The 16,834-nt window shown below is 39.0% G+C and overlaps 1 protein-coding gene across 3 annotated transcripts in view; it reads left to right on the forward strand.

The window, feature by feature from the left end:
- The window catches only part of LOC128655511 (nematocyst expressed protein 3-like), a 54,263-nt gene extending 42,033 nt beyond the window's left edge, over positions 1-12,230 (forward strand). For 2 of the 3 annotated variants that reach the window (XM_053709116.1, XM_053709117.1), the window contains 2 exons: positions 10,424-10,763; positions 11,096-12,230. In XM_053709116.1, the coding sequence (XP_053565091.1) occupies positions 10,598-10,763; positions 11,096-11,457 (528 nt within the window). In that variant the 5' untranslated portion in view covers positions 10,424-10,597 and the 3' untranslated portion in view covers positions 11,458-12,230. The remainder of the gene's footprint in view (positions 1-10,423; positions 10,764-11,095) is intronic. The other variant, XM_053709118.1, reaches the window with a different exon arrangement.
- Positions 12,231-16,834: the final 4,604 nt, after the last annotated feature.

A 16,834-nucleotide genomic window follows, 5' to 3' on the forward strand; every position in this document is an offset into this window, starting at 1 on the left:
TGCTGGCGTCTGAGTCGGACTGGAGCTCTCTGCCCTTTACCAATCCAGCCACGGGCCCATCCATCTGGCCCATCAAGACTCACTCTCATTTCATCAGTCCATAAAACCTTAGAAAAATCAGTCTTGAGATATTTCTTGGCCCAGTCTTGACGTTTCAGCTTGTGTGTCTTGTTCAGTGGTGGTCGTCTTTCAGCCTTTCTTACCTTGGCCATGACTCTGAGTATTGCACACCTTGTGCTTTTGGGCACTCCAGTGATGTTGCAGCTCTGAAATATGGCCAAAATGATGGCAAGTGGCATCTTGGCAGCTGCACGCTTGACTTTTCTCAGTTCATGGGCAGTTATTTTGCGCCTTGGTTTTTCCACACGCTTCTTGCGACCCTGTTGACTATTTTGAATGAAACGCTTGATTGTTCGATGATCACGCTTCAGAAGCTTTGCAATTTTAAGAGTGCTGCATCCCTCTGCAAGATATCTCACTATTTTTGACTTTTCTGAGCCTGTCAAGTCCTTCTTTTGACCCATTTTGCCAAAGGAAAGGAAGTTGCCTAATAATTATGCACACCTGATATAGGGTGTTGATGTCATTAGACCACACCCCTTCTCATTACAGAGATGCACATCACCTAATATGCTTAATTGGTAGTAGGCTTTCGAGCCTATACAGCTTGGAATAAGACAACATGCATAAAGATGATGATGTGGTCAAAATACTCATTTGCCTAATAATTCTGCACTCCCTGTATTTAATAGCTACCTACTTAAAATAATTACCAATTTACCTGTAAAATAAATCCTAACCTAAGTTACAAATACACCTACACTATCAATAAATTAAATAAACTACAAATATCTAAACTAAAATACAATAAAATAATCTAAACTAAATTACAAAAAACAAACAAACACTAAATTACAAGAAATAAAAAAAATATTACAAGATTTTTAAGCTAATTACACCCCCTAATAAAATAATAAAGCCCCCCAAAATTTCCCTGCCCTATTCTAAATTAAAAAAGTTCAAAACTCTTTTACCTTACCAGCCCTTAAAAGGGCCTTTTGCGGGGCATGCCCCAAAGAAAACAGCTCTTTGCCTGTAAAGAAAAAACACAATACCACCCCCAACATTACAACCCACCACCCACATACCCCTATTCTAAACCCACCCAAACCCCCCTTAAAAAAACCTAACACTACCCCCCTGAAGATCTCCCTACCTTGTCTTCACCCAGCCGGGCAGAACTCTTCATCCGATCCGGGCGATGTCCAATCAAGTGGCAGTGAAGTCTTCTTCCATCCGGGCGATGTCTTTAATCAAGCGGCAGTGAAGTCTTCTTCCATCCGGCGATGTCTTCAAACAAAGCGGCATCTTCAATCTTCTTTCTTCGCTCCTCCGCCGCGGAGCATCCATCCGGCATGAAGACTAAACGAGGAATGAGGTACCTTTAAATGTCGTCATCCAAGATGGCGTCCGTCGAATTCAGATTGGCTGATAGGATTCTATCAGCCAATCGGAATTAAGGTAGAAAAATCTGATTGACTGATTGAATCAGCCAATCAGATTCAAGTTCAATCCGATTGGCTGAACCAATTGGATTTCGACGGACGCCATCTTGGATGACGTCATTTAAAGGTACCTCATTCCTCGTTTAGTCTTCGTGCCGGATGGATGCTCCGCGGCGGAGGAGCGAAGAAAGAAGATTGAAGATGCCGCTTTGCTTGAAGACATCGCCGGATGGAAGAAGACATCGCCGGATGGAAGAAGACTTCACTGCCGCTTGATTGAAGACATCGCCGGATGGAAGAAGACTTCACTGCCGCTTGATTGAAGACATCGCCCGGATGGAAGAAGACTTCACTGCCGCTTGATTGGACATCGCCCGGATCGGATGAAGAGTTCTGCCCGGCTGGGTGAAGAGAAGGTAGGGAGATCTTCAGGGGGATAGTGTTAGGTTTTTTAAGGGGGGTTTGGGTGGATTTAGAATAGGGGTATGTGGGTGGTGGGTTGTAATGTTGGGGGGTGGTATTGTGTTTTTTCTTTACAGGCAAAAGAGCTGTTTTCTTTGGGGCATGCCCCGCAAAAGGCCCTTTTAAGGGCTAGTAAGGTAAAAGAGCTTTGAACTTTTTTAATTTAGAATAGGGCAGGGAAATTTTTTTATTTTGGGGGGCTTTATTATTTTATTAGGGGGCTTAGAATAGGTGTAATTAGCTTAAAAATCTTGTAATTTTTTTATTTTTTGTAATTTTGTTTAGATTATTTTATTGTTTTTTAGTTTAGATATTTGTAGTTTATTTAATTTATTGATAGTGTAGGTGTCTTTGTAACTTAGGTTAGGATTTATTTTACAGGTAAATTGGTAATTATTTTAACTAGGTAGCTATTAAATAGTTATTAACTATTTAATAGCTATTGTACCTAGTTAAAATAAATACCTAGTTACCTGTAAAATAAATATAAACCCTAAAATAGCTACAATGTAATTATTAATTACATTGTAGCTATCTTAGGGTTTATTTTATAGGTAAGTATTTAGATTTAAATAGGAATATTTTAATTAATAATATTAATATTAATTAGATCTATTTTAATAAGAATTTAGTTAGGGGTGTTAGCGTTGGATAGGGCTATTATACTTAATATATATATATTATAATAACGATATTAACTATATTAAACCTAATATAATTAGGGTTAATATAGTTAATATATATAATATAATAACTATATTAACTATATTAACCATAATATAATTAGGGTTAATATAGTTAAAGGGACACTGTAACCAAAAATTTTCTTTTGTGATTCAGATTGAGCATGAAATTTTAAGCAACTTTCTAATTTACTCCTATTTTCAATTTTTCTTCGTTCTCTTGCTATCATTATTTGAAAAAGAAGGCATCTAAGCTTTTTTTTGGTTTCAGTACTCTGGACAGCACTTTTTTATTGGTGGATCAATTTATCCACCAATCAGCAAGGACAACCCAGGTTGTTCACCAAAAATGGGCCGGCATCTAAACTTACATTCTTGCATTTTAAATAAAAATACCAAGAGAATGAAGAAAATTTGATAATAGGAGTAAATTAGAAAGTTGCTTAAAATTTCATGCTCAATCTGAATCACGAAAGAAACATTTTGGTTACAGTGTCCCTTTAATATAGCTGGCGGCGGTGTAGGGGGATTCAATTAGCGGTTAATATTTTTAAAATAGATGGCGGCGGGGTAGGGGCTCACTTTAGGGGGTAGATAAGATAGATGGCGGCAGGGTAGGGGGCTCACTTTAGGGGGTAGGTAAGATAGATGGCGGCGGGGTAGGGGGCTCACTTTAGGGGATAGGTAAGATAGATGGCGGCGGGGTAGGGGGCTCACTTTAGGGGGTAGGTAAGGTAGATGGCGGCGGGGTAGGGGCTCACTTTAGGGGGTAGGTAAGATAGATGGCGGCGGGGTAGGGGGCTCACTTTAGGGGGTAGGTAAGATAGATGGCGGCGGGGTAGGGGCTCACATTAGGGGGTTATAGATTTAATATAGCTGACGGCGGGGTCCAGGAGCGGCGGTTTAGGGGTTAATACATATTTTATTGTTAGGATAGTGAGGGGTGATAGCGGATAGAGGGTTAGACGTGTCGGGCTATGTTAGGGAGGCGTGTTAGACAGTACGGGTGATTTTATAACTTTAGTCAGGTTTTGTAGGCGCCGGCAGTTTCTAAAGTGCCGTAAGTCACTTGCGACTCCAGAAATTTGTACTTACGCAGATTTCTGGACATCGCTGGTTTGTCAGACACTTTAGCCTCTGACGGCGCCGTATATAGGATAGCTCGAGTTGCGAGCTGAAACTGCGGGCGGCAGGGGTTCCCTCGCTTGCGCCGCAAACTACGATCTTTATCGGATCGCGCCCCTGACTGCCAACTGGGCCTAGATCAATATCTTGGGTTGTCTTCTTTATAAATATATAGTTTTGGAGGTCAATTTTGAGAATTTGGGTAGTTCTGCTTTACCAATTGGGAGTTACCCCATTGCATCATTTTGGATCATGATACACATAGCTGCAGATAAAAACCTTAAAATGATCAAAAATAATGCAAATTATATTCATATGTGGTCTTCGCTGAATCAGAGGATGCCAGAGTACACATTTTGAGATTTGTTTTCTACAATTAGAAAGCTATAGGTTTTTGGGGCATGTGATAATGAATATTTTCTTTCATGTAAGTGGCAAGAGTCCATGAGCTAGTGACGTATGGGATATACATTCCTACCTGGAGGGGGCAAATTTTCCCAAACCTCAAAATGCCTATAAATACACCTCCCACCTCACTCATACCTCAGTTTTACAAACTTTGCCTCCTGTGGAGGTGGGTGAAGCAAGTTGTGCTTGATTTTCTTCTATCAAAGGCGCTTCTAAGCATTTTGAAGCCCAAATTCCTCTCAAAGTACAGTGTTTATCTGAGGGATGTGAAGGGAGCATTGCCTGACAACACCATGTTTTACCTATGGGAAATCTATTCTAAGGCTCTCTGTAAATCGGTCGCAGGGATTCATCTGCTGCCTCCCTTTACAGATCGACATTATACTCCTCTACCATTACCTCTGCTGATATGTTTCAGTACTGGTTTGGCTGTCTGCTATATGTGGATGGGTGTCTTCTGGTAAGTATATATAATTTTTTAAGACACTCTGTTATGTTTGGCACTTTATATTATAAAGTTTTTAATATATATTTTATATATTTGCTTTGAGTCAGGTCTGTGTATTTCCCTTTGCAGTCTAACAGTTTCAGCATGGAAATTATGTTTATGGGAGATTTTAGGTATTTTTTTCTTTCCTGGGGTTCCAGTTAGTTGTAACTTGGAGTCTGTTTTTAAAAATTTTCTTGGGCTAACTAGGCTCGCAATTACGCAAATATCTAACTTTTTATTGCGTCATTTTTTTCTTTCTAAACTTCTCATAAATCTGATGAAATTTATATTGATCAACAGCATACTGAAGTATCCTCTGCTGATGAGGATTTCTCTGGCTCAGAGGATCCTGCTTCAGTGACTGAAATTGACAAATCTACTTTTATTTTTAAGATGGAATATATTCGTTCTTTATTAAAGGAAGTATTGTTTACTTTGGGTATTGTGAAGTCTAGTCCTCTTCATAACAAAACTAGCAAACGTTTAAATTTTGTTTTTAAAACTTCTGAGGTTACTCCTGAAGTTTTTCCTATTCCAGATGCTATCTGTAATATGATTACTAAAGAATGGTCTAAGCCTGGCACTTCCTTTAGCCCTTCTTCTAAGTTTAAGAAGCTATATCTAAATCTAGATTACTATCTCTATAATTTCAGGGTAATAATTTATTTGGTTCTCAATTGGATTCTATTATCTCCACTATCACTGTGGGAAAGGGAGTTTTTCTGCCCCAAGATAAGAAATAGGGTAAGTTTTTAAAGCTCTCAATCGTTTTCGTTCCTTTCATCAGAATAGAGAACAAAAGACCTCTCCTTCCCCTAAGGCCTCTGGTTCTAATTGGAGACCATCTCTGAATTGGAAAAAATCCAAGCCTAATAAGAAACCAAATCCAGCCCCTAAGACTGCATGAAGGTGCGGCCCTCAAACCAGTTCAACTGGTGGGGGGCAGATTGAAATTATTTCAAGACATTTGGACAGATTCTGTTCAAAATCAGTGGATTCAAGATATTGTTTCTCCAGGGTATCAAATAGGTTTCAGAATAAGACCTCCCATGGGAAGATTCTTTCTTTCTCATGTTCCAACAAACCCTGTGAAGGTTTAGGCTTTTCAGAAGTGTGTTTCAGACCTAGAGCTTTCAGGGGTGATTGTTCCAGTTCCTCAGCAGGAACAGGGTTTGGTTTTTATTCAAATCTGTTCATTGTCCCAAAGAAAGAAGATTCGTTCAGACCAATTCTGGATCTGAAAATTTTAAATGGTTTTGTAAGAGTCCCAACTTTCAAGATGGTGACTACTGTATAAGGACTATTCTGCTTTTTGTTCAGCAAAGTTATTTCATGTCCACAATAAACTTACAGGACGCTTATCTTCACATTCTGATTCATCCAGACCACTATTGTTTTCTGAGATTCTCTTTTCTAGACAAGCATTACCAATTTGTCGCTCTTCCGTTTGGCCTAGCGACGGCTCCAAGAATCTTCTCAAAGGTTCTTGGTGCCCTTCTATCTGTAATCAGAGAGCATGGTATTGTGGTGTTTACTTATTTGGACGATATCTTCGTACTAGCTCAATCTTTTCATTTAGCAGAATCTCACACAAAACAACTAGTGTGGTTTCTTCAAAGACATGGTTGGAGGATCAATTTACAAAAGTATTTCTTGATTCCTCAGACAAGGGTCACTTTTTTTGGTTTCCAGATAGATTCAATGTCCATGACTCTTTCTCTGACAGACAAGAGCCAAATAAAGTTGGTTTTAGCTTATCTAAACCTTCAGTCTCTATCATTCCCTTCAGTGGCTATGTGCGTGGAAGTTTTAGATCTCATGACTGCAGCATCGGACACGATCCCCTTTGCTTGTTTTCATATGAGGCCTCTACAGCTTTGCATGTTGCACCAATGGTGCAGGGATTATACTCAGATATCCCAACTGATGTACTTAAATCCCAACACTCAACTCTCTCTGACTTGGTGGTTAGACTATTTATTGTTCAAGGAGCCTCCTTTGTTCATCCTTCCTGGACTGTGATCTCAACAGATGCAAGTCTTACAGTTTGTGGAGCTGTCTGGGGGTCTCTTACAGCACAAGGGGTTTGGAATCCTAAAGAGGCGAGGTTATCAATCAATATTTTAGAACTCTGTGCTATTTTCAGAGCTCTTCAGACATGGCCTCTATTGAAGAGAGAACTTTTCATTCATTTTCAGGCAGACAATATCACAACAATATCATCAAGGAGGGACTTGCAGTCCTTCAGCAATGAAAGAAGTATCTTGGATACTTTCTTGGGCGGAATCCAACTCTTGTCAAATTTCTGCGATTCATATCCCAGGTGTAGACAATTGGGAAGCGGATTATCTCAGCCGTCAGACTTTACATCCGGGGGAGTGATCTCTCCAGATGTGTTTTTATATAGATGTGGGGTCTTCCAGAAATAGATCTGATGGCCTCTCGTCTAAACAAGAAGCTTCCCAGATACCTTTCCAGGTCCAAGGATCCTCAGGCAGAGATGGTGGATGCTTTAGCAGTTCCTTGGTTTTACCAACCTGCTTACATTTTTCTGCCTCTGGTTCTTCTTCCAAGGGTGATCTCCAAGATCATAATGGTACAATCTTATGTGTTTCTGATAGCACCAGCATGGCCTCACAGGTTTTAGTAGGCGGGTCTTGTTCGGATGTCCAGTTGCCAGTCTTGGCCACTTCCTTTAAGGCTAGACCTTTTGTCTCAAGGGCCGTTTTTCCATCAGGATCTCAAATCTCTAAATTTGAAGGCATGGAAATTGAATGCTTAGTGCTTAGTCATAGAGGTTTCTCTGACTCAGTGATTAGCACTATGATACAGGCTCGTAAGTCTGTTTCAAGGAAGATTTATCATCGGGTTTGGGAAACCTATATTTCATGGTGTTCCACTCATGATTATTCTTGGCATTCTTTCAGAATTCCTAGGATTTTACAGTTTCTTCAGGATGGTTTGGATAAAGGATTGTCTGCAAATACTTTGAAAGGACAAATTTCTGCTCTTTCTGTCTTATTTCATAGAAAGATTGCTAAGCTTCCTGATATTCACTGTTTTGTTCAGGATTTGACTAGATTATTAAATCTATTTCTCTTCCTTGGAGTCTCAATTTGGTATTGAAGATTTTACAGGCTTCTCCTTTTGAGCCTATGTATTCTCTGGATATTAAATTACTTTCTTGGAAAGTTATTTCGTTTGGCTATCTCTTCTGCTAGAAGAGTTTCCGATTTGGCTGCTCTCTCTTGTGAGTCTCCTTATCTGATTTTCCATCAAGATAAAGCTGTTTTGTGGACTTGGTTTGAATTTTTGCCTAAAGTTGTGAATTCTAACAACATTAATAGGGAAATTGTTGTTCCTTCCTTGTGTCCTAATCCTAAGAATACTCTTGAAAGTTCTTTGCACTCTTTGAATGTGGTAAGAGCTTTGAAATAGTATGTTGAGGCTCAGGCTACTAAAGATTTCAGAAAGACTTCTAGTCTATTTGTTATTTTTTCTGGTCGCAGGAAAGGTCAGAAAGCCTCTGCCATTTCTATGACATCTTGGTTGAAACTTTTGATTCACAAAGCTTATTTGGAGGTGGGGTAGTCTCCGCCTCAGAGAATTACAGCTCATTCTACTAGATCAGTTGCCACTTCTTTTGCTTTCAAGAATGAAGCTTCAGTTGAACAAATTTGCAAAGCAGCAACTTGGTCTTCTTTGCATACATTTACTAAATGTTTTCATATTAATGTGTTTGCTTCTTTGGAAGCAGCCTTTGGTAGAAAAGGTTCTTCAGGCAGCTGTCTCAGTTTGATTCTAGTGCCTTTGATTTGAGTTTTTTGAAATTTTTTAAGAAAACTTAATTATTTTTTGGATTTAATTTTTCAGCAGATATAGCTGTTTTTATTTTATCCCTCCCTCTCTAGTGACTCATGGGCTTCCACATCTTGGGTATTATATCCCATCACTAGCTTATGGACTCTTGCCACTTACATGAAAGAAAACATAATTTATGTAAGAACTTGATAAATAAATTTATTTAATAGTGGCAAGAGTCCATGAGACCCACCCTATTTTTTGTGGCTATGATTTTTTTGTATAAAGCACATTATTTTTCCAGTTCCTCTTTTTGTATGTTTTTTACACCTTTTTTTTTTTTTACACCTCACTACTTGGCTTTACATTAAACTGAACTATGAGTAAGGGAGGTGTTTTTATAGGCATTTTGAGGTTTGGGAAACTTTGCCCCCTCCTGGTAGGAATGTATATCTCATACGTCACTAGCTCACGGACTCTTGCCACTATAAAAGAAATGAAATTATCAGGTAAGTTCTTACATAAATTATGTTTTATATATTTTTTTGGGCATATTTACAATAATTTCTTAATTATGTGAATAAATAGCTTGTTAAAACTGTTATCCACTGAAAGCTCTTTTTATGCCAAATAAAAAATAAATATATGGGTTTCATAGGTAAATAAAAAAAAACAAGGCTTTATTTATTTTTTAAATGGAGTCATAGCAAAAATGCTAAAAATTCTCTGATACTTTGAGCAAGTTTTTCTCTAAAATTTCCGGTAGTGAAGGGGTTAAATATGTAACATTTATTTAGTCTGTGGACCATATAAAAACAGGCAGCAATCCTGATTTTGCTTGTGGGCTGTAGTTTGCTTACCATTGGACTAGATCACAACATTTAGGAGTACAAAAATATAACCATAAAGCCATGAGCGTTCAAGAAAATTTTAAATGGAAGGGGGACCTATAAATAAAAATTCCTAAGCACAATAGTACCAGCGACTACATATACGGCGCAAACGTGAAAATCCGCACCGCCGTAATTTCACCTCGCACATCGGGGTATTACATATGCTGCGCCGTTAGATGCTAAACTGGCGTAAGTAGGACGATCTTCTGAAATGTGCGCAAATACACATTTTAGTCGTCACAAGTAGCTTACGCCAGTATTTTGTCCACTGAAAGTGTCAATAAAGAGTAGTTTTATGCACATTAGGCTAACACTCGTAAAAATTAACAGATTTCAAATAAAAATGCGACACGTAATTACGCTATTCAAAATTCATATAAACCCATGCGCAGCCGCCATTTTCTTCAGTGTGTTTGGATTGTTTGTTGAGCTACAACACACTACACTGGAGTAGAGGATTAGTAGAGAGGGAGGCGCAAACAGAGGAGTTAGTTAGGTCGCATTGTTGTTTGATTAAGATTGTACACTTACACATATTTTTACATATTGCACACATATTTTGCATACATACATATACAAATACACCACACTTTTTTTTTTCTAACACCTCACACATTTTATTTGATTTTTACAGTGTGATAGGCTGATTGTTTGGTTGTGATTATGTGTGATTGAACTGGGAGTGAGTGTGAGTGTGTGTAGTGTGATTTAGTGTGAGGATGTCAGGGAGAGGTAGGGAGGAGGTGAGAGAAGTGGCAGGGAGAGGAGTATAGGAGAGGACAAGAGGAGCAGTGGGCCCCCCATCAGGGAGTAAGTGGAGTGGGGAGAGGGAGAACTAGAAGGGATGATGGGAGCAGAGATGCCCAAGAGCCCCAGAGAGCAGGCACATCTAGGAGAGGGACAGAGGGTGCACATGGGGACAGAAGGGGGGAGGAGGGAGAGGATAGGGAGGAACCCACACCAGGGACATCACAGGGAGGAAGCCAAGTGTCCATGGAGGATGAGAGATTGAGATGTACCAAATTCTCATTTGATGAAAATGTTGCCCTTGTCCAGGTTATCATGAACAATTAAAGTGACCTCTTCGGGCAGGAGAAGGGCATTGCCAAAAGGAGAAAAACAGCATGGTTGGCGGTAGAGAATGCCGTCAACAGTGTGGCCCCGCAGAGGAGGACTGTTGAGGGCCTGAAAAAGCGATGGAATGACTGCAAGAGGTGGGTCAAAGAAAAGATGGGGCAGGAAGCTATGCACCAGAAGGGAACAGGCGGTGGTCCATCCCTGGATATTGAATATAACACCTGGCAGGAGATGATACGCAGGTCCCTGAGTATCACAACAGTCCGTGGACTTCCAGGGGCTCGTGACTCAGGGGCTGCAACCATAGCACATCATGCTGGTGAGTTACATCCCACACACCAGTATATGTATTTCAGATATAACATCCTTTAATATCACACATTCATATACACAATGAGGAGCATGGTATTTGCCCTACTAACAAAAACATCTACAAATATATTTGACCTTACTGCTACTTAACACAATGCAATTCATGATATGAGGTGGAATAGTGCAATACTAACATGTCTCAGAATAACACAGAACACATGTAATAGAGTTTGACATGAGAATCAGTATAGGCCCTAGCATGTATCAATGTATATTGTATGCCCATGTGGACATATATCCGACTGTACTAATCCCTCTCATCCTTTGACTCCTTCACAGAACCTTCTGTCACGAGGATACAAACATTCATGCCACCACCACCACCACCGGTCTTCAGGCAACCGCAAGAACAGTATGCTCCCAGGCATGAGCATGGTTGGATAGCTTCAGTTGAGGACCCGGGAGTGATGCCACCACCATTGCCATATGACCCCTGGCAAGATTCCTGGCCAGAGGAATATCCTCCCTTTGGCTTTGAGGGGGAGCCTAGACAACCACAAAGGGTCCATGTATTTACCCCCCCACAACACAATCTCATGGCAGTCAGGGATTTTACCCACAGACAATGTCACAGGAAGTGCCAATTGGACAGGCTGAGTGGTCACACACTGGTCATCAGTGGGACTATCAACCAACCATGAGAGCTCCAGCATCCTCATCAATTGGACGAGCTCCACCATTCTCATCAATTGGACGAGCTCCAACATCTGCAGATAGAAATATAACACAATCTACAGCTGCACCTCAAGCACCATCAGATGTAGCTGACCCTGCCCCACATGAACCAGCAGTTGTAGCTGACCCTGCACCTCAAGCACCAGCAGTTGTAGCTGACCCTGCCCCACATGAACCAACAGTTGTAGCTGCCCCTGCCCCACATGAGCCAGCAGTTTTAGCTGACCCTGCACCTCAAGCACAAGCAGATGCAGGTGACCCTGCCCCACAAGCACCTAGAAGCCCTGCTGCCCAAGAGCCTGTGGATGCATTGTATTCTCCTCTGGGTGAGTAATACATTGCACTTCAGAGGAGGCTCATAACAAGCACCGAGAGCATACAAAGAGGCCAAGAGAGGTTCTTCAGGAACCATGAATGGTTCATCAGGAGCCAAGAGAGGATACAACAACATAGCATAGAGCTACAGAGGGACATGGCAGCATCGTTAAGTGCAAGTGTTTAGAACCAGTCACAGATGACGAGAATGGACAATAGATGGAGAGAACAAAATAAACTCTTGTGTGTGTTGGTTGAGCACTTTACACACCAGCAGGACACTGCATCCAGCCTATCATATGTGGCCAGCACACCAGCAGAAACACCAGAATCTTCTCAAACCAGGAGAACAAGGAATTCCACTACAGTCACCTCAGCTCCCTCATCCAAGAAGCCAAAAAATAAATAAATATTCTTCACCATACATCTCGTCCTCTGTTATTTACCATATAATTGTCATCCACATCCATGTGAGGTGTGTTTTATTACACTAATATTGCTAAAACATATAATATGACCTATGTGGAAATGGCAATAAAAACAGGTAATATTATAATGTTTATGACATATTATTGTACTATAACTCACATCCACAATAGTTGTTTATGAAGGGTACATATAGTAATATTCACTTCTAAGATGTAAATCAATGTATCTCACATCCAATATAAATTGACACATGGGTATATATAATAGTGATGTTAATGATAGGGTGTGCATTATCAGGTGTTTTAAGGCTGCAGGTGAGAGGTTGTGTTGTCTGTGATTGGTTTGACACAATTGCAAAGAGGCGGCTTCAAGAAGGTCTTAGAAATTATCATATGAGCCATCCTAGGTTTAGCTTTTAACTAAGAATACCAAGAGAACAAAGCAAGTGTTAGAATTAAATCTGAAAGTAGTTTGAAATAACATGCCCTATTTAAAATAAGAAGGTTTTCTTTGGACTTGACTGTCCCTTTATATATTGTGGCATCAATGCCAAGCTGTGTTAACATTAGAATAAATTACACTCCAGTGGGTTCTAAAGAGATGAAGGTAATACAATTATGATTTCCCATTGTTCTCTCCTCCAAGTATTGTTGATTGTTTTAAGAACAAATATAAAGTAAATAAGCAAGTATATGGCCACAATGTGATAAAGTGATGAGATCTGATTATACCTACAGGCTCAATCCATTTGATTAGGTTGTGGCTTCAAACAACAAAATCAGCTATTTCAAATACACACATAAACCTTAAAAAAACCAATATCATAGTATACTGTCCCTTTAACCTTGAGATGCTGCTTAAATGTATGTGTTTGTTAAGGCTTCCAGGGAGTTATGTTGCTTTTTAGTCAGTGCAAGGGTTGCTGCGCCTGCAATATGTGGCGAGATGAGAATGGAGTAGATTTTCTGAATTCTGCGCGCGTAAGTCCTTACACTGTATATTGGATACTAAATTGCGGGGCTCTTCTATGTTAGTCTATAGGGATAAAAAATACGGCCGAAGGGTGAAAAATACGCGCGTAACTTGTATGTAATACCAAAATCGCGTAAAATCCGGCAGCATAGGATTTTGCGGGCGACGCTGCATATGTAATGGAGCCCCAGATTGTACACTTGATTGGCACGTTATTTAAAAAAAGGTGATTTAAAGAACCACTAAATTTAATGATTCAGATAGTGCATGACATTTTAAATATCTTTACAATTAACTTCCATTATTTAAATGTGCGCAGTTTTTTTAAACTTTTTCGGAGGCACCGGCTCCTAGTTACTGAGCATGTGCAAGAATTCACAGTATACACGTATTGTGATTGGCTGGTGGCTTTCACATGGCGTAGGGGACAAAAAATGGAACTAACTTTGAAATTTGTTAGAAAAAAAATCTACTACTCATTTGCATTGTCTTTTTATTATGCATCTGTTGATTATGCAAGACTACTGTAATTAGTGACCCTTTAATGGAATTAATAGAGTTACTTAAAAGGACTTTAATCACTAAATAAATGCTAGATAGAATGATGCATTCAATGAAAATATTAGTCTGAGAATAACATGTAGATGTATTTTTAAAGTTTCATTAGCTGTATAAATATTGACAAAATAAGTGTAAAGTTTTAGTGACTATAAAACAATGGGAGCTGCCATGTTGTAACTTAGGTTACATTCTCTGCTGTAGCCAATTAGGGAGAGTTATAAATAGGTCACTAGAGTGAGCAGCCAATGGTTGTGTAGCATATAAATGTTCTGCACTTCCATTTCTAATAGGAACTGAAAAGCTCACAATTTTAGAATGGAATTCCAGGAAAAGGGGACAAAATAAATAATAAAAGTATATTGCAGATGTTTTTTTCTGTATATGATTTATCATTTTAAATTACCATCTCAAAGTGTTTAATGTTCCTTTAAATGGACATGAGACCCACATTTTTTCTTTCATTATTTAGATAGAACATACAATTTTAAACTTTCAAGTTTATTTCTATTATAAAATTTGCTTAATTCTCTTTGTATCATTTGTTAAAGGAGAAGCAATGCACTACTGGTTTCCCCAGAGGCAGAACCTTTATTCACTTTCTGCAATGAGATTTTTTTTGTGTGAAAACTTTTCTGCAGGTCATTTTGAAATAAAATTCAATTTTAAATTACAGTTAATCTAAAGCAATTTACACTGGAGAGTAAAGCAATATTTAAACTTTTATAATAAAGTGCAGCAGTTGAAAATTGCTTTGCTAATTAGCAGCAGACAAAAAGCTTAGCCTTACATCAGAAGGTAGAAATATAGTAATAAAAAGGTGCATTGCTCACAAGAAAATCTTACATCCAGAAGTCACAGCTTTGCAGATTGGGTAAGGTTATGGTGCGGAGTTGAAAAAATCCCTGAGAGCCAGTCACTCACTGCTGCTACTTTGCAGCACCTCTCCATATTTGACTGTTCTTTTCAAACAGCACTTTGATCTGGATGCACAGTTTTAAGGAAAACAAACAGAGATTTGCTCTAGCTGCATTATGTAAGAAGAGAACAGTCTAATGTGGAGCAGTGCTGCAAAGTAAAAGCGCAAACAGTTCCTGTATCTGTCCAGTTCTTTCTGCAGATATGCTGCATTTTCTACGATGACATCTCAGATCACAGCATGTTCTGCCTTGGGGTTGGTTTCTAACTGAACACATGGGTGAGCCAATGACAATTGGTATATATATATATATACAGCCACCAATCAGCAGCTAGAACCTAGGTTCTTTGCTGCTCCTGAGCTTTCCTTTATAAACATTTCAGCAAAGGATAACAAGAGAAGGAAGCAAATTAAATAATAGAAGTAAATTGGAAAGTTGTTTAAAATTGTATGATCTATCTAAATCATGAATGTCTAATTATGACTGTCACCCTCAGGGCACCTATACAGCTAAGTATCAAGAGCTCAGGGGGTAAAGAAACCCCTTCTACTTTCAGTTCCTACCTTTATTTTTATTTTTTTAAATCCTTGCTCTGCATAGATCACTGTATCAATACCTTGCAATTTCAAGTCAGCTAGCACCCCATAGAATTGCCTTTAAGTAGAGCGATCTTTATAGTCATTCCTTTTGATTTTTTTTAGCTTCATTTGAAAAATAAATATGTATTTGCTCTGAAATGTATGCATTTAAATTAATATTTCCATCTTCAAATCAATTAAAATTGTTAATGTTTTTTTAAGTGTGAAAAGGATTATACAAGTTGACATTTATGACAATTGTTCTTTATATGTGTTTTGCAATGTTGCATTATTATGAGCTACAAATTCATGCGTACAGGGTGTTGTTTCCTGTGTCTTTACTGTGCAATAGTATTCTTCAGGTCTCACCACTACATTCACTCCTCTTCTGAGGTTTAATGATTAAGCACTTCAGCCTACTAACTTTCTCCAGTAACTGCAGCAGCTCGGATACATTAATGGCAAATATCCCTCAAGGGAAAGAATGTGGAGACTGCAGATCAGAGCCTATATCATCTATGGAACAAAGACAACCAACCAAGTCACAGCTGAGACCAGAAAAATCTTCTCCTTTTCCCCACCAGTACTTTTCCTTTCATGATTCCTTTCTCAGGGGGAGATCAAAAAGTGACACCTCTTCATTTATTGCTGTCAGACTACTAAGAGTGAAGGTTGCTGGATCAGGTAACCTGTGTATTTATATTTATTTTTATAGTTGTATTAGAAGCTAACCATTGGTAAAACTGTAGTTTGCTGGGATTTTAGGGGGTTGGGGGGAAGTAAAAGATATGTCCTGCTATGTTTTATTTTTGTTTTTACACTGTTTATTTGTCTAAGTACCTATCAGGGCTAACACAAAGTTTTCTCGACACTAAGTTATTATTTCTGAATACTAGAAGTTACAATGATCTGATATGTTTTCAGAATTTACTACAATACACGGATGCAGAAGAAAAACTGAGCAAGCCTTAAATAGCGTGCCAGCCACCAGGAGTTAGCACACCACAACGTGATGGTGAATTAGCGTGCAGGGTTAGCGCAGTGGAAATAGATGTGTACCCAAGGACAGTTAGCACACACAAAACAGAGTGAGTGTGTGTATGTATATGTATGTGTGTGTGTATGTATATATATACTGTGGGCTAGATTACAAGTGGAGTGCTAAATTATTGTGCTTAAGCGCAATAATTATCCAGCCATTACAAGTTATTGCTGTTATGACCTCGTGGTAGCAATTAACACTCAGAAAATTAACCAGAGATTAGATCTCTGGTTAATCTTCTAAAAGTGCCCCAAATGCTCTCAAAATAGAGGGCATTGTAGTTTTTTATTAAATAAAAAACCTGCTCTAGGCATTTTTGGGGCTTTAAAGTTAGAGGGAGTGGGGTGAAAAATGCCTTTACATCGCAGACTATGGGAACTGTGTGTTCCTATAGACTGCAATGTAAATATACAGGGAGTGCAGAATTATTAGGCAAATTAGTATTTTGACCACATCATCCTCTTTATGCATGTTGTCTTACTCCAAGCTGTATAGGCTCGAAAGCCTACTACCAATTAAGCATATTAGG

The sequence above is a fragment of the Bombina bombina genome, chromosome 4 (genome assembly GCF_027579735.1).
Source record: "Bombina bombina isolate aBomBom1 chromosome 4, aBomBom1.pri, whole genome shotgun sequence".
Taxonomy (NCBI): Eukaryota; Metazoa; Chordata; class Amphibia; order Anura; family Bombinatoridae; genus Bombina; species Bombina bombina.